Raw genomic sequence first — 23,317 nt, 5'->3', positions numbered from 1 at the left:
AATCGGACCAATAACTTCTACCCTAGTTTTGCCTCCCTGAGGGCATCAGTGCAGGTGGTGCTTCCCGCCTGGTGGTTCTCAGGAAAAGCATACAGGTTTTGATCACCCCTATCACCAAGGGAGCACCTTTAGGTACCCGTCAGCCCCCAGGCATGAAGCTTAAGGTTCTGGTTATTCTCATCTAGCCAGGAAGTTGTTTGTTTCCTTTACTTGGTAGAGTTGACATTTCTCTTTCACATGGACTCAGAACAAAAGGTCAAGAGTGTGTGTTGGTGGGGGTGGGGACAGATGTCTTGTGCTTTGGACACTTCATACCTGCAGGCTTAGGTCAAATGGGATCTTAGGGCCTGAGTGTGGGGTGAGTACTGGGGTGGAGAGGCACTGCTACCTGCAGGTCCAGGGGGACTTTGGGGGTGTCTACAGGGCTGGTCTGGGAACGGGACAGTTCTTGGAAGAAAGCTCCACTGATCTGGGCCAGGCTCTCCATCAGCCTTTCTGGGAAGGGGAGAAGAAGGGGTCCCAGTGCCTGTTTCCATTTATAAAACCAGCTGTTGGAGATGTGGCACCTGAGTGTGTGCGGGCTGCCTCTTCAATAATTCTGTCTCTAGGAGCGAGAACCACCTCTCCTCGATTTTAGACTAGATGAATCTGAGTACATTTAGTATGGTTAACAGTTGAACAGAAAGTTAGAAATAAGGACACGGAGGGATGCCTGGGTGGCTCGGTCGGTTAAGTGTCTGACTTCGGCTCAGGTCACAATCTCACAGTTGTGAGTTCCAGCCCTGCATTGGGCTCTGCGCTGACCGTGCAGAGCCTGCTTGGGATTCTCTCTCTCTCTCTCTCTCTCTCTCTCTCTCTCTCTCTCTCTCTGCCCCTCCCTTGCTTGTGCTCTCCCTCTCAAAAGTAAATAAACGTTAAAGATAAATAAATAAGGACACAGAAGCAAAGCATTATCTTAGCGTTAAACAACTTGGAAAGTAAGGAATTTACTGGGAAATCCAGTTTCCTGGGCAAAAGGATAGTGTTTCTGGTTATAATTATAGCACATCAAGAGCATCAGTGTCTTGATACAAGCATGCCCTCCCCCAGATGGAGCCAGCAACATTCCTCAGTTCTTCCAATGAATTTTTGCGCAGCCGCTGTCTGCAAAAGCTGTGGGAACCCCGCATGGTAATATCTATCTTTTCAGGAGCCCCTGTCTCCTGGTCTTCTCTTACTTCTCAGGCCTCTCAGCCCCTCTGCAAAGTCTACGGGCTTGTCCTCTTCTCTCCATCTTACTCTGGCGCACATTTCCACCATTCGTGGGCCACGAGTCCACCAGGTAATCTGAGGCCGGAAAAAAAAATCTCCCATTACCCTGTTATTTGAGCAATAATAAAGGTACGTGCAAAGTGCCATGGTGCCCACAGAGAAGAGGCCTTGAAGGTTATCCTGGCGGAAGCAACTTTTATCTGAGCCTTCCGGGTGGACACAGGAAAGGGCAATGCCGGCGAAGAGACTGGTAGAGAAACGGCTGGTGGGTAGGAATGCAGACTGAGCTCAGGGGAGGGTGCACGGAGAGGTGGAGAGGAAGCTAGGAAGTAAGGCCAGAGTAAGGGGAGGGGGCTTAGAATGGAAGGGGGAGATAAAGACAGATTGGGCAATGGGGAAAGGGAGGAGGCACAGACACAGCTGGAGGCCAGTGCAGGAAGGGCTCAGACGCTCACAAAGGCACTGGTCTGTCAGATTTCAAGCACTACGCATAGTCATTCAAAGCCAGGCAGGAGGACTGCAGGCATCTGAATTTCTCGGGGGTCTAAGGTGTAGATTCCTGAACCCCGCCCCTGCCCTGGAGAGTCACTCTGGGATGAGGTCCAAGAATTTAGCCTTGACCCAAACCTTTTCTGTCTCTTGCCCTACCACCCGTGGATCTGAAGGGTGAGAAAATGTGAGAATCTCTCCTTAACCTAGGAGCTGAAGGGCAAGGCATTTAACAGGTGTGGAAAATAGAGGCTCCTATTTGCCAGATAGGAATTTTGATTTATCCTTAGCAACCACCCTGAAGGTAAGCACCATTGTTATCCCCATGGCATAGATGATAAAACAGGCTTAAGAGAGGTTAAGGAACTTGGGGGCCCAAGGCCATACAACTCATAATTACTACAGGTGGGATCCTCACCCAGCTCTGATTCTAGCTGGAGAACTAGCATAATTCAGTGGCCCAGCAAGTGGGCTTTGGAGCCGGGAATGCTTAGGTTTGAATACCGGCTCTACCCCATACTGTTTTCTAGGCCTTCCCTAAGACAGCGCAGGGCCCAGCACAACCCAGCAAGTGTGGGCCTGAGACCACTGCCACAGTCAGTGGTTTTCATAGGCCCCTCGAGATGGCACCAGAGATAGAAACTTCTAAGTTTGATTGGTGGTTAGAAAAGAGAAGTAAATCACAACACGCTGAGGCCCCTCCGCCTCAGGCAGAGGGGCCAGAGTGTGTGACTTCCGGGAAGTTCCCCAAACTATCTGAGCCTCAGTTCCTCATCTGTAAATTGGGGAAAATATCAGTTGCCATGAGGATTAAATAAGATAATATCTTCAGGACGGTTTCTGGTCTGAAGTAAGCACTTGAGGATAACTAGCTATATTATTATTACAGTTTTGGCTAATTCGTACCTACCCAGTCCAGTCAGATCTCCGTTTTCTAACTGGTCTTTGAGCACTGGAGTGAGAGCCTCTCTTGTTTGAACCCCAGATGTATCCTTATTTGGTCTCTGACCGAAATCATCTAAGCAGAACTAATGCCACCATTTCTTTTGAAACCGGAATAGGTAATGTTCTCATGGCTTCTGTTGCAGGAAGCTGGTTCTTCCCACTCTCTTTGAAAAAACGGATTTAAAGGGTTCGTAAAAATTATGTGTCAATTCTATCTCAATAAAGTTGGACACAAATACAGCTTTGAGGTGCCGTTGACAAAAGAATGGACTCTTTAAGCCTCCCAAATGTTATCACACATAGTTTACAGTTCAAATAGTACGAAATGAAGTGGTGAGGAAACAGAATGACCCGCAGCAGCTTCTTGCCTCGACCATCCCCACCCTCCTGGGCCAGCTCGCCAGTCCTCGGTCCTCCTTACCTCTCGCTGGATCTTCTGGTGCTTATCTCCACCTATCTTGTGTTTCTAGCTCTTAATTCTTCCATTTAAAAGAGTTTTTTAATTTTTTTTTTTTTTTTTTTTGAAAGAGAGAGAAGGAGAGAGAGAATCCCAAGCAGGCTCTGCGCTGTCAACACAAAGTCCGATGCGGGGCTCGAACCCACGAACCGTGAAATCGTGACCTGAGCTGACGTCAGACGCTCAACCGACTGAGCCACCCAGGTGCTCTGATTCATCCATTTTAGACACTATCTGTGGACTTCCTAGCAACACAGGCAAGGAGTTAGGTCTTTAACACCCCCCACCCATTCCATTCTTGGGGTTTAGTTTTGTCACTCTTGCCCCATGATTGATAGTGGTTGCAGAATTGTGACTAGGTAAGCATTGCTCACCGCAGAGCTTGCTCATGTAGTCCGATGGCACTCGTTTCTGTCCCCTGACCCCCCGGGGTTTAATTTCTTCTCCTTCTCTTTCTGTGCTGCCCGCCACGATCACTCCTCCACTCCGCTCCAGTGCTCTGGCATGACAGTTAGTGCCGTTTCCCTCGGCTACCTCCTTGACCTGTCATACGCTGCTGTCCTGGAACCTTCCTTCGCTGCTTCCTGGGCTGGGGTTTTCCTGGCTCCCTTCTCTTCTTGCTTTCTTTACTCTCTCTCTTGATCTGCAGTTAAGAATCCCTTTCTAATATTAAAAAATAGAATGGTCTTCGGACCTGCTCGTGATCGTAGGGATCCTTTCGATATCTATTAATTGGGACAAAAAATACAGAAAGACCAAAAGTTACTATGAAGGCACTCCTGCTCTTAAGTGAATTTGTGTTTTACTCACAATAGCATCTATGAACGTGTGAAAGCCTGTTCAAAGTTTAGGCTTAGGGTTAGTTCAATCTAGCCTCAATGTCTGGTCTTCCATTTGTCACCTCGCCCCCTCAACTTGCCGTGAGACAACCCCCTCTCTTGACTTTCTGTTCAGTTCCTGTGCCCTAGCAGAGACTTAAGTACTGGTTTAAGGCCCACCTTGCAGGTGCACGTGACCATGGCTGGCCAATCAGGGTCTCCTCCTGCCAGATACAGGGTCCAAGCAGACCAATCAGAGGCTTTTTGAAGACTGGCTTTCCTTTATGAGGCTTGCTCAACCTCAGTGGAGAGTTGGAGTTACTAACGACTATCTTTGCAGTCTTGGGGCATCCATCCTGAAGCCTGAAGCCGTCATGGAGGAAAGCACAACTGAGGGATAGTTGGGGAGAGAACGACGTTTGAGCGCTAGATGCGGCCAGCTTGAAGATCTTAGGCTTCCCGGTTATGTGAGCCGATACACCGTATGACATTTTTGGCTTAAGCATATTTTAGTTGGATTTCTTTCACTGGGAGCATAAAGAGCGGCGACTGATATCCTGTCTTTGTGAACTTGGGCAGGTTATACAAGCGGTGCGTACAGACTTGGACCGTGACAACGCAGCTCCCACTAGGTCCCCTATGGCTGCCCTGTTATCAGCCTGAGCCTGAGACAGCTTGACATTGAATAGCCCGTTTTAGGGACTGGAGGAAACGACTTACCATGAGTCACTGCCCTAAAATATGCTTTCTACCCACATGCCCGGTGCCTGGAATTCTGTGGTGATGGTGGCATTCCTCAGGGTTAACCATGGCTCTCTTCAAACGGTTCTCCTTTGGAGTGTGAAGTCTGCGATATTTAACTTGTAGAAGTCCTTTCTTCTGGAGGTCCCTCTGGCAGGCAGTGGATCCAGGATGCGGTGTAGACAGACCTAGGTACACATCTCAGTTCCCAATGGCACAGTCCCTTTGCAGCTTTGCGGGCAAACCCCTAGCACTGTGTGCTGACCTTTAGGAGGTCAGTCTGTATCACATAAGGAATCCTACGCAGAGAGTGAAGAAATGGTCTCAGATTCACCCAGTAATCTCCCTGAGTCAGCCCTGAGGGCAGGGCCTGGCCCTAGGCGTTGGGAAGAGGAAGGAGATGTGATTCTTGTCTTGTCAGGGCTCCTGACCTAATAGAGAACTGCGGTTGAGTCTTCACATGGACGGACGCTGTCTTTCACTCTGCGCCATTCGTAGGTGACGCCTAGAAGAGCAGGGCCACCGTGTTGTAGCCTCTGACCCAGGACTCTGTCACATTCTGGGAGAGAGAATTATGGGCCCTCCCCGCATCCCCGCTCCTGCTGTGTCTCCTCGTGGCCACAGTGTACTTTCCCATCCCCTGGCTTGGGGCTTGGGGCTGGTTCCGTGCTTAGGCTCGAAGAGGCCCGATGGCTCTTTTGCTTGCTCTCTTACGCTTCTCTTGGGTAGCCGCTGCCTCTTCAGCCTGGGTCCCGGCAGCAACACAGGGAGAAAAGACCAGCAGTGAGAAGCAGCGCCGATCCAGCCAGCAGGGCATTAAAGTACAGCGGTAACGGCCAACCTGTGAGAATCGGTTTCCCAGCCTCCTCTGAGTTTTGAGGATGGTCTATTAGTTAGCACTGTTGTGGCAAAAGATAACAGATACATGGATTCCCTCCGTTATCAGGTTACGTACAGGTTCAGCTGCTGCAGTAGAGACCCAACACAACAGTGGTTAAGTGATTTTTTTTAATTCTTTTTTTTTAATCCTTTTTTTCGGGGGGCGGGGGGGAGAGTGCAAGCGGGGGAGGGGCAGAGAGAGTGGGGCAGAGGATCCAAAGCGGGCTCTGCGCTGACAGGCTGACAGCACAGAACCCGATGTGGGACTCAAACTCACGAACCCCGAGATCGTGACCTGAGCTGAAGTTGGATGCTTAACCGACTGAGCCACCCAGGCGCCCTTTAATTCCTTTGTTTTTAAATGTTTATTTATTTTTGAGACAGAGACAGAGATTGAGTGGGGGAAGGGCAGAGGGAGACACAAAGTCTGAAGCGGGCTCCAGGCTCCGAGCCGTCAGCACAGAGCCCGATGTGGGGCTTGAACCCACGAACGGTGAGATCCTGACCTGAGCTGAAGTCGGACACCTAACCGACTGAGCCATCCAGGCGCCCCAACAGGGGGTTAAATTAAAAAACAGCTTCTTGGGGGCACCCGGGTGGCTCAGTCGGTCAGGTGTCTGACTTTGGCTTAGGTCACGATCTTGCCGTTCATGGGTTCGAGCCCCACGTCGGGATGTGTGCGGACGGCTCAGAGCCTGGAGCCTGCTTCACATTCTGTGTCTCCCTCTCTCTCTGCCCCTCCCCTGCTCATGCTCTGTCTCTGTCTCTCAAAAATAAGCAAACATTGAAAAGAAATTTTTTTAAGAAGCAGCTTCTTGATCTCTCATATGATAATCCGGTTAAGTACTGGATCTGGGGCTGGTTCGGTGGCTCTTATGTCAGGGAGCCAGGCTCCTTCTGTTTTCCTGCTCTACCACCCTGGGGTGTAGCCCTCATCCAGACGAGGCCTTTGTACCGTTGAAATCTTCATTTCCTCCACAGTGTGGCGCCAGACCGCTCTCTGCCGCTGCCCTGGAAACACACGCAGCCTAAGCACCATTCCTGCCTCTGCTCTGGGCCTCGGGACTTTTCTTCTTCTTGAATGAGTGTGCTCCCGCCCCCCAGCTGGTGCTCCACGCCATCCCCCAGGTCTCAACAACATACCCCCACCAGGACCACAGGAGCCAGAGCTGGTCGTGCCTGGTGGTCCTCAGGACTGAGAGGCCCTGACCTCCGTGGGGGCAGGAGCCGGCCAGCATGACCAGTCGGGACTCCCAGGTTAAGAATCCAGTTGAGCCTCCTGGTCATCCTCAATCTGCTCTGCCCTTCGTCTCCCACCCCCAAATCCCTGCCGACCTCCAGCCCTGAAGAAGCCGGAGAACCTCTGCTTCCCCCACCTCCCCGTCCGCCTTGTCCTACTTCAGTCGTTTGGTGAGCATAAAAAGGCCTGTCAAAGTGGTCCCTCTGTTTGGGGGATGGGCTCAGGAGGGGTGGGCATGTGGGTTCGGAGGGTGACAGATTCTTTCTCCAAATGCTCGCCAGGCTCCTCCGAGCCCTCTTCTTGATTCGACCTTGCTTGGCCTGTGAAGACTTGAACAAACACGGACGTGGTTGCTGGCAGCTCGTGGCCGCGTCCCTAGTAGGACCCTAGCCTCCCTTAAAGTGCCTGCCTGCAAAACTCCCGGCTGTCTAAAGGATTGGCTGCTGAGTCCAGCCAACGCCTGAAGATCGGGCCCCTGTCTCCCAGCTTCTGTGAGAGGGCAGGAGCTTAACTTTGAGAAGTGTCAGCAAAGCCAGATGGGTCTCATATGGGCCAGCGTCCCTTCCTGCTTTTTGTCATCTTTCACTTCTGATTATAGAGCCCCCCACTCATTCCCTTCCCTAGTCCCTCATTCTCCCTGTGAAATACCCCATCACCTCTGTAATAATCCCAGTCGGGTGCCTGCTCACGATGAACCCTTTCCCCTACGGCACTGCAATACTATGTTACTGACTGAAATCTGTCTGGATTACTTTAAGTAGTGTCTGCTTTTGTTTGTTTTCATCAGGGGAGGTGTGCAGGATCAGCCTTTTAATTTTTTTATTTTTAATATTTATTTTTGAGAGAGAGGCAGGGTGCAAGCAGGGGGGTGGGGGAGGGGCAGAGAGCGAGGAAGACACAGACTCCAAAGCGGGCTCCAGGCTCCGCGCTGTCAGCACAGAGCCCGACGTGGGGCTCAAACCCAAGAACCGTGAGATCATGACCTGAGCCGAAGTCGGTCGCTCAACTGACTGAACCACCCAGGTGCCCCAACAGCCTTTGAAATTAAATTATTTTCAGGATCAGCTTTTTAAGTAAGCATCCCAGGGATGTTTGCGTATAGAGGTCCAAAGGCTGTATTTTGAGAAAACATGTTTCCCTGTGGAGATCTTTTCTCTGGCAGCCCTTTTGAATGGGGGCTATGTTTTCTCAGATACTGCATTGCCAATAGTCCACCCAGCTTTAATTCCAGTGAGAACGTTCCAGAGATGAAACTAAGAATCAACTCCAGGCGCTTCTCCAGTCACCTCTGGGGATGAGTGTATGTCGTCAGCATCCAGCGCCTCACCTGCTGCCCAGCTAGAATGACACCTTTCAGGGTTTCCGACTTAGGAACGCGACCACCAGGTTACTCCACGTGGACACCACCCCCCTTTCACAAAGCCTTTGAACACCCCCCCATCAGGAGGGGTTTGCTGGATGATGTTGGTTGGCTCTTGACACCCATTTCTAGCCCCTTCTTTGCAGGTCCTGGAAACCCACGAACCATCGTTGACAGATTCCCTCGACAGCAGAATTGTGCCAATAAAGCGTACCTGTGTGAAATTTGGAAGGCGGAGGTGGAAGGAGGTGGAAGCCATGCTTTCCTCCTCTGTAGCAGCAGACATGCGGGCCGAATGTTGGAGTCCATACTCCCCACCAGTCAGGCTTGGGGCCATGGGGCTGTAGTGACCCCGGCAGTGGCTTCCCGAAGTTTCCTGACCGAGTGGCAGCAGCAGCTTTGAATCTATGGAGAGCAACTGTGGTAAAGTAACCTGAGAGCTAGTGGTGCGATTCCCCCCTGGCCCTGACCTTCACCACCGCGAGCCCCACCAGTGGTGAGCACCAATTGCTTGTATGACCTGTGTGTGTGTGTGTGTTTGAAATATCTAGAATGGTTTGTTTTCCTGGCTATGGTAGTTTTAAAATATGTTCACAAAACTGAGGGTTGATGGGGGGTGGGAGGGAGGGGAGGGTGGGGGATGGGTATTGCGCCTGGGTGGCTCAGTTGGTTGAGCGTCTGACTTTGGCTCAGGTCATGGTCTCACCATTCATGGCTTCGGGCCCCGCATTGGGCTCTGTGCTGACAGCTCAGAGCCTGGAGCCTGCTTCAGATTCTGTGTCTCCCTCTCTCTCTTGTTCTCTCTTCAAAATAAACATTAAAAAAGATGTTTTTTGAGGAATAAATGTTTATTGTTGTTTTTAAAAAAATTTTTTAAATGTTTATTTTGGAGAGAGAAAGAGACAGAGACATAGAGTGCGAGTGGAGGGGTGGCAGAGAGGGTCATAATCTCGTGGTTGGTTCATGGGTTCGAGACCCGCATCGGGCTCTGTGCTGACAGCTCAGAGCCTGGAGCCTGCTTCATATTCTGTGTCTCCCTCTCTCTCTGCCCGCATGCTCTGTCTCTCTCTCTCCCTCTCTCTCAAAAATAAACATTAAAAAAATTAAAAGAAATACGGCAAGGTAGCATTCGAGACTGATAAGTATTGTGCAAATTTGAGGTCGTGTTATAGAAACAACATTTTCTAAGCTTCACTTTATGAACCACATTTGAGCTAATGGAAATATTCCAAAATAGGAGAATGGAGTTGCCTGGAATCCCGGCCCACACTTCGGGAAGCCCAACTATGCACAGATGGGTCTTCTTGGTTTCTCGTCAGCTCTGTCTCTGTGTCCACCTCTCTTCTTCAAAAAGTCACCACCGGCCCCCGCTCCACCCAGCTCATGAAGGAGTTTGAGCTGGCATGAGGAGTTTCTGCCCTTGTGACCTAAGAGTGACTAAAGGGCCTAGTACTGCGCCTGGCTCAAAGCAGGTGCTCAACAAACAGTAGCGGCCACCATCCTCATCGTTATAATTATTGATTCTTTGATGGTAACCATGGCTTAGACGTCTCTGTACCCCTGCACCCTGCAGCAGGGCAGTATAACCGTCAGCAGGCTTTGGAGTTAACAGGCCTGGATTAAACCCCTACCTGGCAGTTTTGGATTTGCGGCCTTGGGCACCTGAACAGGGTACCTACATCCTTTAAGCCCTGTCCCCTTATCTGCCAGATGGGGATAATAAAGTATGTTTTCACGGACTGTTGGGCTAAATTAAGACTGCAAAACGCCCAACCCAGGCCTTGACACCAAGTAAGCAAATAGTAAACTAGGTGCTGCTGCCGCTTCTGATTACTGTTACTCTCTAGTCTTGTGCTTTCAACACACTTATTTGTTGGCTCACTGAAGTCACCACACAGAGACAGACACTTGGTGGCCGTTCTCACTAAAACGCTGGGGGAACGGGAGCAGGCACCAGGAGAACAGGTGTCCTTGCCCAGCAGCAGCAAACTAATAAAGCCGAAGAGGCACTGATGGGCCAATCACCCCGCTTGGAACCGTTCCTACCAACCCTGCCAAACCTGCTGGGCTGTGCCCCAGTCCTACTGTCGCCTCGGGGGACTCTGTTGGTGGCCAGCGGTTGGTGCCATATTCCATCACCTATCGCTAAGCCACCAGCATTTATTTGGGGGCATTTAAAGAGATTGTCAGGGGCGCCTGGGCGGCTCAGTCGGTTAAGCATCCGACTCTTGACTTCAGCTCAGGCTGTGATCTCACGGTCGTAAGATCGAGTCCCTCGCATCGGGTTCCACACTGAGCACACAGCCCGCTTGGGACTCTTTCTCTCCCTCTCTCTCTGCCCCTCCCCCCTTGCTCTCTTTCAAAATAAACAGACATTAAGAAAAGAGATTATCAAACCTTGTTAATTCAGGATTTCTTTTATTCACTACTGTATTTTGACTCTGACGTCCTTTTTCTAAAACCTGTCATTCATGTACTCAGAAAGCATAGATGACTTCATTATTTTTAATGTTTATCTATTTTTGAGAGACAGTGTGTGAGCTGGGGGGAGGGACAGAGAGAAAGGGAGACAGAGGATCTGAAGTGGGCTCTGTGCTGACAGCAGAGAGCCCAATGCAGGGCTCAAACTCCCACACCATGAGGTCACGACCTGAGCCAAAGTCGGATGCTCACTGGACTGAGCCACCCAGGCACCCCGACTCCTCCCAACATCCTAAATGTGACTGGTTAACGCCCTCCTCTGCAGAAGTGGAGGGATGTTTGCGTCTTCTGCGCGTTGTGCTGCATTATCTCTTGGAATCGTGCAGCCCTGATCTGAGCTGGGTAGGAAAGCAGTGGTAGGTGTGGTGCTGGGCTGAACTGGAGAGAGCCCAGCCGCACGCATCCGACCCTCAGTGGGGTCAGCAGAGGCTAGTGGGGTACAGGTGAACAGTAAGTGCCCCCACCAATAAGTTTTCTGAAATAAAGGCCTGAGCAGGGCAGTCCTGGGTAATTACTGCTCTCACACATTCTTTACTCTAACCCTCCAGCATCTCCCTGCTAGCTCTCTGAGGGTGGGGACTTTTTTTTTTTTTTTTTTGAAAGAAAACAAACAAAAAAACCCAATGGGAATTATCTACTAGCTTGTAAGGTTGAGGAACACCCTACTTCCAACTACACATTTTGTGTCTGAGTTTGAGCTCTTGGGAAGAAAGACAGGCCTCAGCCCTACAGTGGAGGTCGGCTCAGCGATCCAAATATTCTGGCAACCCCAAAGACCTCACAGAGGGGCCAGAGAGAGATGATCCTCTATGGGCAGGGGGTCAAGCGCGTTGTGAATAACTGGTATTTGGTGAGCTAGGGGAGAGAGCACCAGAATAGGCTGTTAATTAACTTAATAGTCTAAGCCCCTTGAAGATACGTTTTCCAGTTTCCAGAGACTGACCGTATCAGGGAAATGACGGAAAGACGCCCCGTTCACCCTACTTTGCCCATACTGTGTCTTGTGGAAATACTGGCTACCACGAGGGACTCTGGCTTCAGTCCTGCTTCTCTCGCCTGTGGCCCCTGTTGTCTGTAGATAAATATTTAACCGTTTACGTTTTAATTCCTTACCACGTGGCTAGAATTGGTTATGGATTTATACATTTTAATATGAGAAAAACAAGTATTTTACAAGCAATGCTGAGAAGCCAGTATCGGAAAGTAAACTTTGTAGGTGGCCTGAGGCAGGACGGCGTTCACTCTGTGACAATCTCACATGCTGTCTCACTCTCGTCACCCAGCTCTTCAGTAGTGGAATCTGTGGTCCGAGTCTTCTCTGCTGTGGCTTTGCCAGCCTCCCTGGGAAAAGGAGAAGAATGCCAAGGCTTTGACTCTCGAAAGGAACAATTCAACTCTTCATAATTTCCTCGTTTTAGAGAAAATCTTCCCCAATCACGTACCCTAGTTCCATGTTGAAAATCTCATCTTCATCAGAAGAATCCTTGTCGTGTAGCTTCTGTGCCATGTTTTTCTTGCGTGTGGCATTGAGGGGTCTGTACATGTCCCTAAGCCAAAGTGGCCGCCTTCTCCAGAAAAAGCCCTCCTAGAAAACAGAAAGGACAACGTTAGGTCTGTTTCCCCTGCCTTCTCCAGCCACGGTACTTTATCCTCCTCAGATTTACCTGATTGTCACTTTCCTCTGAGCATCTCTTACGCAGCAGAGATCCAAAGAAGCCCCTTGAAGGAAACACACACACACAGACAATTAGTGATTCGTACCATTTTCCATGCCTCTCACAATGTATTTCTCCAGTCTTATTAGCAAGCAAAATCAACACAGACCTGGGATCTCAGAAATAATTCCATACATGCTGGGCTTTCAGAATTTTCCTGTGTCTGTCCATAATGGCCCCACAGTGTCCCTGGGAGACCTTTGTATGTAACTTGACATGAAGTATAGGCAGGATTTTCACCCTGCTCACCTTCTGGCCCTTGGCCAAGTGCCCTTGTGCAGTCAACAAACTGGGTGACCACACGGCAGAAGCACCTAACTCTCTCCAGAAGCATTTTACATCAGTCCCCGCCAGGCTTAGCCTCACAGGCATCATTTGCTGGCGGGTGGGGAGGTGTTTCTATTTTCCTAGCTGCTTTACCTTACAAGATGAATCGCACCGAGTGAATGCCTGAGTCCAACCAGCAGTTATCTAGCTCACTGACTTTCACACTGCAGGCAGATGAGTGAGTGAGTCGTGAAATCACCTGAAAACACACGGCTAGCGCTAAAACACAAAATACTCTTTTTGAATACAAACGGAATAGGGGGTACCTGGGTGGCTCAGTCAGGTGAGCAGCCCAAGTCTCGATTTTGCCTCAAGTGATGATCTCACAGATTGTGACATCGAGCCCTGTGTCTGGCTCTGTGCTGATAGTGTAGAACCTGCTTGGGATTCTCTCTCTCTCTCTCTCTCTCTCTCTCTCTCTGCTCCACCCTCCCCCCCAAATAAATAATAAACTTAAAAAAAAACAGAACAGAAAGAATCAGAGTGTATGGTAAGTTTGTTTTAGAAGGTACTTATGTCTATACGGTATGTGTGCACTGAGTTGTGACATAAAATGCAGTTCACAGCCCAAGAACAGTGTAGTCAGAGACGTGCCCAACTGGAAAGGAACCATCTTCTTTCTGGTTCTAGTGGTACTAGTGATACAACCGTCCGGCAAGATATCTTCCTTTTCTCCTTCTCCATCTCATTATTATAAAAGGAAGAGATAAATGATTATCTAAGGTCTCTCCCAGTTCAAATTCTATTGGGTCTGGATAAAGGGAATGGAGAGCGGGGCCTCGAAAACCAGAAGGAGGAAGAAGGAAGTTTTCCCCCTACTTTACGGGAGGGACTCATGTATTCTACCTTCCATCATGCTTGAAGACTAGCCCCTTCACCCCACGACTTTTGGCCCTCCCTATCCCTTCTCCAGAGCCTCTGAGAAGGTCTGTGGCCAGGCCTGATGCCCACCGCCAGCGGGAACGGGTCTGAACATTTCCACCCCCGTCCCCCCACGATCTTTCTTTAAAGGTCTAGTGAGCAGGTGCTCTGTGCCAGTCCCATTCTAACTCGGGTTTGGCTGGGCAGCTAACTTTGCTGGATCCAGGCAAAGCATTAGGCCAAATATGTATTCTTTCTGCCTTTGGTGATTTCCTGGCTGTAAAACAAGGGGATTGAAATAGAGGAGTTTGAAAATCTAGTTCTAAAATTCTACTTTAACGATTGCCAGACTAATATTTACCTTGAGCTTCCTTCTTTACCTTCCTTGGCTGCTGTTCTATGAGAATAAATCTGTTTTGGAAGAAAACATGATCACAGTTACCCATCACAATAACCACTCCCTCCACATCTTTATTCATTCCTTTGCATTTTAGGTCTTATCTACCCAGTGAGATGATAACTTTTCCTAGGACAGGAATTTGTTGAATAGTCCTTTGACTCTTCAATAACACCTAACTCGCGTGCAGCTGGTAATACATTTTACTGACTGCCTCAGATAACATTCAACAGGTAATTCCTAATAAAAATTCTTGGGAGGAGGAAAAGAAAAGTGTCTACCAGAAACCTAAACAGCAGCACTGTTTTAAAATCAAGGACAAGAGTAGGATGTCTGTTATCACTGCTGCTATTCATTGGTGTTGAGGAGGTCCTAACTGATGCACTGGGAAAAAATGGAGTCGTGGAAAGGAAGAACTAAGACGTATTTGCATATGAAATTACAGACAAACTAAAAGGCCCAAGAGAATCAACTAAAATTTTGTTGGAAGAAACATGAGAATTCAGCAAGATGGCTAGATATATATAAAATCAAGAGATCAACATGTAAACCTCAATGACTTTCCTATGTTCCATAAATAATTAATCAAAAGACGGAAGAATTATCCCATTTACAATTATCAATAAAAAGGCATAAAGTACCTAGGAATAAACTTAGCAAAGAATGGGTAAGACCTATGAGATGAAAACACTAAAGCTCTTCTGAAGGACATTAAGGAGAAACGAATACGTGATGTGAGACACTATTTTCCGAGAATAGTGTAAAGATGTCAGTTCCCTTCAAATTAACCTACAAATTCGGGGCAATCCCATTCAAATCCCAAGACAGTTTTTCAAACAAAAACTGGCCAGCTGACATTTGGTAGAGAAAATGTGCAAGCATAGCTACAAAATGGATGAAAAAGAAGATCACAGAGCAGACGTTAAAATACGTTCTTACAGAGCAACTGCAGTTAAGTATGTAGCGTGATACTGATACAGGAAAAGAAAACCAGGTTGATAGAATAGAGTCCAGATAACACTAGTATTTTGGATCCATGAAGAAAGAATGAACCATTCAATAAAAGATTTTAAAGTAACTGGATCTTTATGCAAGGGAAAAAAGTTAGATCCCCTACCTCGACCGTACCAAAACACCAGACAGATTCCATACAGATTAAAAATAAATAAATCACAACAAATATTATAAGAGTACAGAAGAAAATATCAGAGACTATTTTTATACCATGAGGCGAAAAGGCCTTGTTAACGAGGCCCATGTCCCATAAGCCATGAGGCAGATATGGTGACGGACTGTCCACACCCCCTGTTCATCGTAGTCCTTGCCCCCTTGATCCCCTGGATTGTTTGTCCTCTTCCTGTTGATTTATAAAACTCTCTTCATATGAAATATATTAATCCTTTCAAGGGCTTTCACTGAATTTCAATGTTTCAAATATTTGTCAGTGTTTTTATCGTGAAGGAGACGGAACAGTGGGATAGGAGCACAGGCTGACTGCAGGCACAGCTGGGTTCTGCTTTGGGTTTTGCCACAGGGGCCTTAAGCTGATCCCCTTCTATGTAGGAAAGAAGGATGGTGATATCATCCTCACAGGACTGTGGCGATTAAATCAGATGTCTGGTTTATTCCAAGCAGAAATCAGACAAGACGATCAAATCTATCAAATGTTTCTGCATGTGGTATCAGGTCACAAAGCTTTTTCTCACCACAAGATTATAAAAGTATTGATTCTGTTTTCTTCTAGCACTTTGATGGGTTCTTGTTTCTCTTTTTTTACATGTACTGAAATATGTTTTTTTAAGGTGAGAAATAGGGATCTGTTGTTATTTTCCTCCCAAATAATTAAGCAGTTGTTCTATTACCATTTATTTATTTTCTTCCACTGATTTGAATACTAAAAGGTAACATTTCAATGTTTATTTATTTATTTTTGAGAGCGACAGAGAGAGAGAGTAAGAGTGAGAGAGGGGCAAAGAGAGAGAGACACACACACAGAATCCAGAGCAGGCTCCAGGTTCTGAGCTGTCAGCACAGAGCCCAACACAGGGCTCGAACTCCTGAACCATGAAATTATGACCTGAGCCAAAGTAGGACGCTTAACCAACTGAGCCACCCAGGCGCCTCTAAAAGGTAACATTTTAAAAGTCCTAGTCACCCACGGATCTGTCTATTGCTGGACTCTGTAGGCTACTTCACATAAATATTACGTTGCATTATTCCTCATTGTGAAATTGACACAATGCCTCATCTCTTCCTTTGAACATCATTATTGTCCACTACAGGAAAAAAACTGCATGGTCTCTGACCTCAAAAAGTGTATCATCTAAGTAGGGAGAGGAAATAATGAAACCACATAAAAAAAATATAAACACAAGGTTAAACCACATAGGAATTTAAAACAGCAATAGGAGTTTATAGAACTTCCCAAAAGCAAAAGGCTGCAGGCCACCTCAAGATGCAGAGTACTGACTGGACAATGGCCAATGATTTCTCTTCCCAGAGGTCATGGTAAGTTGACCCCACGCTAGTTCCTAGGCTCTTAGGCTGAGAAATCAGACTCTGATCTCATCAAGAGAGAACGCACTTCTTTCTGCATGGAGGCAATATCACCTTACCACTGTCACAGGATTGATCAAAATCAGAATGTCAGGTCATGACTTGACAATAAGGAAAACATCCATTCCACCCATTCCACAGATAGGGCATCTGTGTCCACATGATTGGGACTCCTGTCTCCTGTGGAGACAGGCCTCTGTGGCACACTGAAGTATAATCAGAAGGCTATTTGGTGAGAAGAGAAGTGGAAGAAAAGTAATTAGCTGAATCCAGTGTTTCATGGAAAGGACGGAGGTAGCTAGATCCATCCATCTGCCCCGCGGGCACAGCCCGGCTGGTGGGCCTGACTCTCATCTGCTGCCTGAGGTGCCATCTCTACTCTTAGGCAAGGCTAGGTGGGCACTGCCCATGTTGGTCTCTTCCTCACCATTTCTATGCTTTTACTACTGACCAACCCTCCAGAAGACAGACATGTTTCTCCTTAGCAGTTAATACATCCAGTCAGGTTTTACTCAAGTCTGATAGACCAGGAAGCCTTACATATCTCTGCTCTGATCCATGACCCTGATATTTCTCTCTTGAGGAGCTGCCTTTTAACAAACTGTTTAGCATATTTTTGTTATCAGGGGAGGGGAATGCGTCACTGCAGACCCTAAGAAATGGTGACAATCTCACAGAAGGACTAGGTCCAGGAGTATTACAGTATTCGGGGAAGGCTTTGTGAAGAAAGATGAACTCGAGTTGGCTTTTGAAGGCTCACGGGACTTCCACCAGCAGAGTGAAATAAAGGAATTTCAAGTGGGCAAAGTCACCAACAAAAGTAGGAATGGGCATGGTCTGACTAGGGGATGGTGAGGGGCTGCTTTGGCTGAAATGGAGGGTTGCCATGACAGATGGCAATATAGATATAGATATAGATATAGATAGATAGATAGATATAGATATAGATATATAATAAGCATATGTATATTTGAATAAATATATTGAATATATATTCAATTCATACATAATTGAATAAAAGGTAAACAGGCAAGCTCCAGGAATAGGCAACTGTAATTATGACACGCTCTGAGTAGCCTGATGCAGGATTTTAGCTGCAGGGTTTTAACTGAACCTGTTTACACAATGCCTTGCGAAGTGGAGGAGAGAGCTGTAGGCACATCTAATTAATCAACAAGATGACACTTTTATCTCTAAGCCATGCCCTTTCTTCCAAGATGACTGATAGCTCCATGAGGGTGAAGACTATTTCTCTCTCATCATTTTAGCCAACGAGGAAAGAAATCAGTGGTAGTAGGAGGATGACTGGTGAGTGCATCGAATCGACATCATTTTTTTGAGTTGAAGAAATTTTACTATCATGTCAACTGTGGCCTTCTTAGACCTAATGTCTCAGAACAAGCTAATGGCTTGTTATCTTGGTTACAATCCACAGATGTCTCCCGGCAGTGGGGTTCCTTTTAAAATCCCTGGAATATACTTTGCAATAAAAGGACAAAGCATATCTCAGTCCTCCAGACTGAAGAGGGATATCACGTCGTGATAGGTGGGAAAGTGGCTTTGATTTTCAGTTTGTGGGTTCTGAATCTACTGTAAAGAAGGAATATAGTCTGGGAATCTGAATTAATTGTTGTCCTTACCTCAATGAGACAGAACACTATGATCAAAATCATCACTACTACAGTCACAGATATTGCCAAGATGAGTTTGTTGTTATAGCCATAGCCTGGAACTTCTTTTGTGAGCTAAAAAAAAGGGAAAGAACAATTTTTTTAGAAAACAGAGATAGGATGAAAGTTAACTATTCTTTAACGACTCTAAAACCCCATTCTTTCCGATGAATCGCTTATAGGTTCTTAAGGAATATACCAAATCTAATGTGATATGTAATCTTAATCATTAGCATTTTCTTCAAGACTTGATGTATCTTGTATGTTAGGTCCTCTTTTTGTCTCCTCTGGGAACAGCGGCACTGTTTCCTAAATGAGCAAAGTGGCAGATCACTGCCTTAGCCAAAATTATGTGGCCAAGACAAGACCCGGACTAGGAGCCCCCGGTCCTTGTGCTTGGGTCCATGTCCTAAACCACCTAAATGTCGAGACCCCACATTTGGGGATTTATCCTCACCTCCCTTGACTCCTGCCCTCTCTGTTCACTCTGGACTTCTGTGCTCTCATTGATATAATTCTCATTTTTCCATTGGTCCGTATCCCACTCTGCCTTGGACACCTTTACTTCTTGCTGCTCGCTGAGAAGCTTCATCAGGAGGCCTGTTCTGGAGATGAGCTTGGCACAGGCCAGCTGCACCTGGGTCTCAGAGCAGTCCATTTTCAAAGTCCGGATAACATGAGAAATGAGCCTTCTCACGTCATTGCTGGGGATGAGGGACTGTAGCTGCTGGTTTAACTGAATTTCAAACAGATCACCTGAGGACGAGAGCTTTGACACAGTGAAGCCTGTGGCTTTTGGGGGCAAGCCAGTGCCCGCATTGTGGTATTCCCGTTGTGTATCATTGGTTTGTTTAACGGTCGGCATAGAGTTGTCTGCATTAACAGTAGAATTAGCAGTGGAAAGATTCTTACGGTCTGTGAATTCAGGGAGGGTTTGTTCTGGCACAGTAGTGTTTCCTGTAGAAATATTTTCTTCAGAAACATTTTGAGCAGTAGTGTTCTCTACAGTAGCGTTTTCTCTGTAAGTTCCTGAAGGAGCAAATAATTCTGGAAAAGGATTTTTCTGAGGACTCAGTTCTCCCGGAGATGAAAAATCCTCTCGTGAAGGGGAATTTATGAGGCTCCTGACTGCAGAGGATGGAGGCCTCTTTGCAAGCAGCTGTCTATTACTGAGTGAACTTTCCTTTCTGGACTTTCGATTCAGTTTGGCCTTGGGTGTTCTGTGGACCACACGGGAGCGACTTTTATGAAAGCGGTGTGTCTTTCTGGGGAGTGAGGCTGGTCTGAAAGCCTTCATATTTCTAACTCTAGCATTTGCATCTTCTAAAACAAAAATGGTGTACGTTAAGTCTTTTGATTCTTTTTTCACGTCAGGTGGGGATTTTGGAGCGGGGGGGTGGCAGAAGGCCTGCCCAAAGAGTATTGCTTCATGAAAGAAGAGACCGCTGCCTTGTGCTCATCTACGAACGAAGGCTCTGTATTGAAGGAGCTTCCCACTGATTTGCTGGGCCTGTGCGCCACGGGAAGCTCCCCTGGGGATGGTCTCCTGAGCCTTCTTTCCTTGGGAGCGGGGGGGTGGCAGAAGGCCTGTCCAAAAAGTATTGCTTCATGAGAGAAGAGACCGCTGCCTTGTGCTCATCTATGAACGAAGGCTCTGTATTGAAGGAGCTTCCCACTGATTTGCTGGGCCTGTGCGCCACGGGAAGCTCCCCTGGGGATGGTCTCCTGAGCCTTCTTTCCTTGGGAGCGGGGGTGGCAGAAGGCCTGTCCAAAAAGTATTGCTTCATGAGAGAAGAGACCGCTGCCTTGTGCTCATCTATGAACGAAGGCTCTGTATTGAAGGAGCTTCCCACTGATTTGCTGGGCCTGTGCGCCACGGGAAGCTCCCCTGGGGATGGTCTCCTGAGCCTTCTTTCCTTGGCCATGTTCTCCACAGATGGCTGGGCGCTCTGTTTCCTCTGGATGTTCTGACGTCTCAGTTCTTTTAAGTGCCTTTTCCGTATGCCCTTTGGGCCCTTGATGACCTTTTTCACTCTCAGGAACTTTTTCCCCACACTCTCAACCTCGTCTAGGCTCTTCTCCTGCGGTTGGGCAGTTTCCAATTTCTTTGGAAAGATTTGACGTTTAAACTTGGGACCTAAAAGGCTGGAATGTATAAGCATGGCCATTTTTTCTTTCTTTTTCACGTCATCAATTTTTTCCTGAATTTCTGCATCTAACAAATTTTCCAGAAAGTAGAGTTTTCTCAGTTTATTCTTGTAAGTTGAATTGTTGGATCCAGGTTTAAGAGAAGGGTCCCCTGTGTCGTTCATCGAGTGACCCACGGGCTTGTCTCCCTCTTGCACATTTGAAAACAGAAGTTTAATGAACGGTAACAGCGTCGATTCTACGTCTTCTAGATTGCCCTCCGAGAAATAAGGCAATATGTAATTCAGTGCACTAATGACATCACTTTCGTCATTGAAGTCTAGCTGCTCATTCATAAAGGCTGACAAACTGACACGATCTATGTCTGAGGACGCCTTCTCTGGCTCAATAGTCAGCTCCGTGCTGGCGCTCTTCTTTCGAGCGGTCAATACCTTCATGAATGATCCTTCTGCCTTCCTTAGGTATACTTCCTGATCTGTCGAAGAAGAAGAAGAGATGAGTTTTGATAATGAAAGACTGACAGCACAGCTCTTTGTCAATGCACAGTCATACGTCCCAGTCAAGCAAATTAAGAATCAGCAAATACTCGAGCGCCATTTAGAGAGGAGACGAACTCAAACTTGGACCCACGATTGGCAACAACAAAAGGACAAAAAGATGTGTTTTGAAAAAGTAGCTATTTCCTCAGAACATTCCACAGTGTGAATAAGTATATTTAGAGTTATTCCATTGGTCCCTAAGGGCCGATTGCCCAGGCCTCAAGAAAAGCCAAGGCCGGAAGATACTCGGCTAAACTGTGTGCAGCTCTAGTGCGACTCCTGGCATTCACATACCCCACCCTGTCCTGCTTCGGGGCAGAGGGAGCGCGAGTCTTCCTCCTTCTACGTCTTCAGTGGGCTTGAGTTCTTGCTACCATCACATATGCCCGGGACAACACCCGTCACCAGCAGGTCCTCATCTGGACACGCCCTCTCCGCCCACCCACCAATTCCTTCGCTTGGTCCCTGCTCCCATATATCGCACCTCCCGTAACATAAGCTCTAGACAGAAAAAACTAAACACAAGACCCGCTAAGTCCACCCTGGTTCTTTGCTTAAATTTGGGCAGAGATGTGGGGTATAGGTTAAGAGATTTTCCAGGTATGAGAGAGATGCCACTGTGGGGCGTTCAAAAAAAATCAACGGAATGATACTTGAGGTTTTAAAATGCAGAAGGGATAAAGAAACTTTGGTCAAATGCCTACTTTGCTTTCATTTCCTTTCATTTCCAGATTTCTAGCTTTACTGAGAGAACCATCCAGAGCTTCCAACTACATGAAGGTCAAGCGTACAGCTTGTGTACACTGAACAGCACTGTGCAGCTGGGTTTTTCCAGAAGAATTAAAAGTATTTTTAGTGGTGCTGGTGAGAGTCGGAGGAGGAGGTGATAAAGGTCACGAGAGAGGAGGAGCAGCGGGCTGGCGGAGCGCCCAAAACGGGAGAGGAGACTCGAGTGCTAGGCTAAGGCACCTCTGATCTCATTTTTCCTCGCCTGTCAAAGGAGATAAAAAAAAAAAATGCCTATTCTGCCCACCTCTAAGGGAGACGGGAGTAAGATAATTGGTAAAACATTGTTTTGGAAAATAAGCAACACCACTTATAGAAGTAGCAAAGTGTAATTTATGCTGTGCCCTAGACCATTGACAGGGACCCATATTCAAGCTATCCAGGTGCAAAAGCACATTTTGGAAGTCACCAAGTTAGTGCCAATAAAACCTAAGAACAGAAAAATACCTAAAAGCACCCGTGTTTTGGATAGAAAAGCTTAAGATTCAGAACAAGAGTTGGACAGCCCAAGGATAGAAGAGCCCTCTCATCCGTTAGAACGGTTGGGTAGCAGCTTCTGGTTAGGGCACAGAAACACAGAGGCTCCAAATAAAACTTTTTCAGAAATCAGCATCACTTGTACTCTTACACACTTATAAAAACAACAAAATAAACAAAAAGGTATCTCCACCTGTCCTATAAGACAAAGGGCACCTGAGACCTAACGCACGTAAAAATCAGCTTATAAGCTGTGACGCACTATGTGAACAGGTTTTCATTTGGGGGTAGTTGACTTAATAATGTAACTGAGAATCTGACTTTTAACAAAGGAATAGTTCTTAGAAATTTAGGGATCTGAACTCTGAATGAGTAAAAATAATGCAATGACATCATTAGTTTAAAAATTTACCATTGTTAGGGTGCCTGGGTGGCCCAGTCAGTTAAGCATCCCTTTGGCTCAGGTCATGCTATCACAGTTCAGCCCCGCATGGGGCTTGCTGCTGTCAGTGTAGAGCCTGCTTCGGATTCTCTGTCCCCCTCACTCACTCTCTGCCCCCTCCCAGCTCACGCACGTGAATGCTCTCTCTCTCAAAAATGAATAAACATTAAAAAAAATTATCATTGTTGATTAAAAATAAAAGTTAAACCACAAATAAAATAAAAATTTACAAATTTATCATCAGGCAATTAGGACTTACCACAACGTGTGCCATTTGTCAGACATGCACTGTCACAATGTAGCTTGACGGTCTTACAGACAACCTCAATAGTATTTTTAAATTGGCAGAGACAGCAGGCCATACGGCAAGGTAAAATCCTATAAATGGAAACACAGACAATTAAATTAGTGGTAAAGGAGTTACTCGAGTAGGTAGAAGAGGCGGGCCAAAGTCATCACAGGGCTGTGCAAAAAGGAATTCTTGAGGCACATGGCCTGGATGGTTGGGTAGGGACCGAGTTGGCCAAGCTGCTGCTCTTGAAAATTATAAATACACAGATAGAAGGACAGACGTGCCCAACGGAAAGGTAAGGATGACATGGGGTATGGTACCCTTAGAATGAGATAGAGATTAGAACTGGGTGACACTGATCAGTAGTTTAATACACAGGTAACTCCTTCCAAGCCAAAAGTCTCACTTCGGGTTGAGAGCACACAGAAAGAGGGTAGACTTCTAAG

The 23,317-nt window shown here is 47.1% G+C and overlaps 1 protein-coding gene across 1 annotated transcript; it reads right to left on the bottom strand.

The window, feature by feature from the left end:
- Positions 1–11,787: 11,787 nt before the first annotated feature.
- On the bottom strand, positions 11,788–22,950 carry LOC122233605 (leucine-rich repeat-containing protein 37A2-like). The gene is made up of 7 exons (XM_042966772.1): positions 22,839–22,950; positions 20,767–20,810; positions 18,158–18,262; positions 13,926–13,975; positions 12,326–12,380; positions 12,104–12,246; positions 11,788–12,002 (listed from the first exon to the last, which is right to left on the bottom strand). Exons 1-7 carry the CDS (start codon positions 22,939–22,941, stop codon positions 11,900–11,902), a joined length of 603 nt encoding a protein of 200 aa, XP_042822706.1. The 5' UTR covers positions 22,942–22,950; the 3' UTR covers positions 11,788–11,899.
- Between the last annotated feature and the right edge of the window lie 367 nt (positions 22,951–23,317).

The sequence above is a fragment of the Panthera tigris genome, chromosome E1 (assembly GCF_018350195.1).
Source record: "Panthera tigris isolate Pti1 chromosome E1, P.tigris_Pti1_mat1.1, whole genome shotgun sequence".
NCBI lineage: Eukaryota > Metazoa > Chordata > Mammalia > Carnivora > Felidae > Panthera > Panthera tigris.
Note: the sequence above shows the minus strand (reverse complement) of the source record. Positions and strands in the feature narration are given on the sequence as shown.

What these genes read in the sequence shown, in the direction of transcription:
- LOC122233605 (XM_042966772.1), bottom strand. Translation starts at nt 22,941, where the DNA reads ATGGCCTGCTGTCTCTGCCAATTTAAAAATACTATTGAGGTTGTCTGT. An exon ending in CAGAAGGATCATTCATGAAG is followed by an intron (nt 18,263 to 20,766) that starts GTATTGACCGCT and finishes CCTTTTTTTTAG; the next exon opens with CTCACAAAAGAAGTTCCAGG. An exon ending in TAGTGTTCTGTCTCATTGAG is followed by an intron (nt 13,976 to 18,157) that starts GTAAGGACAACA and finishes CTTCCAAAACAG; the next exon opens with ATTTATTCTCATAGAACAGC.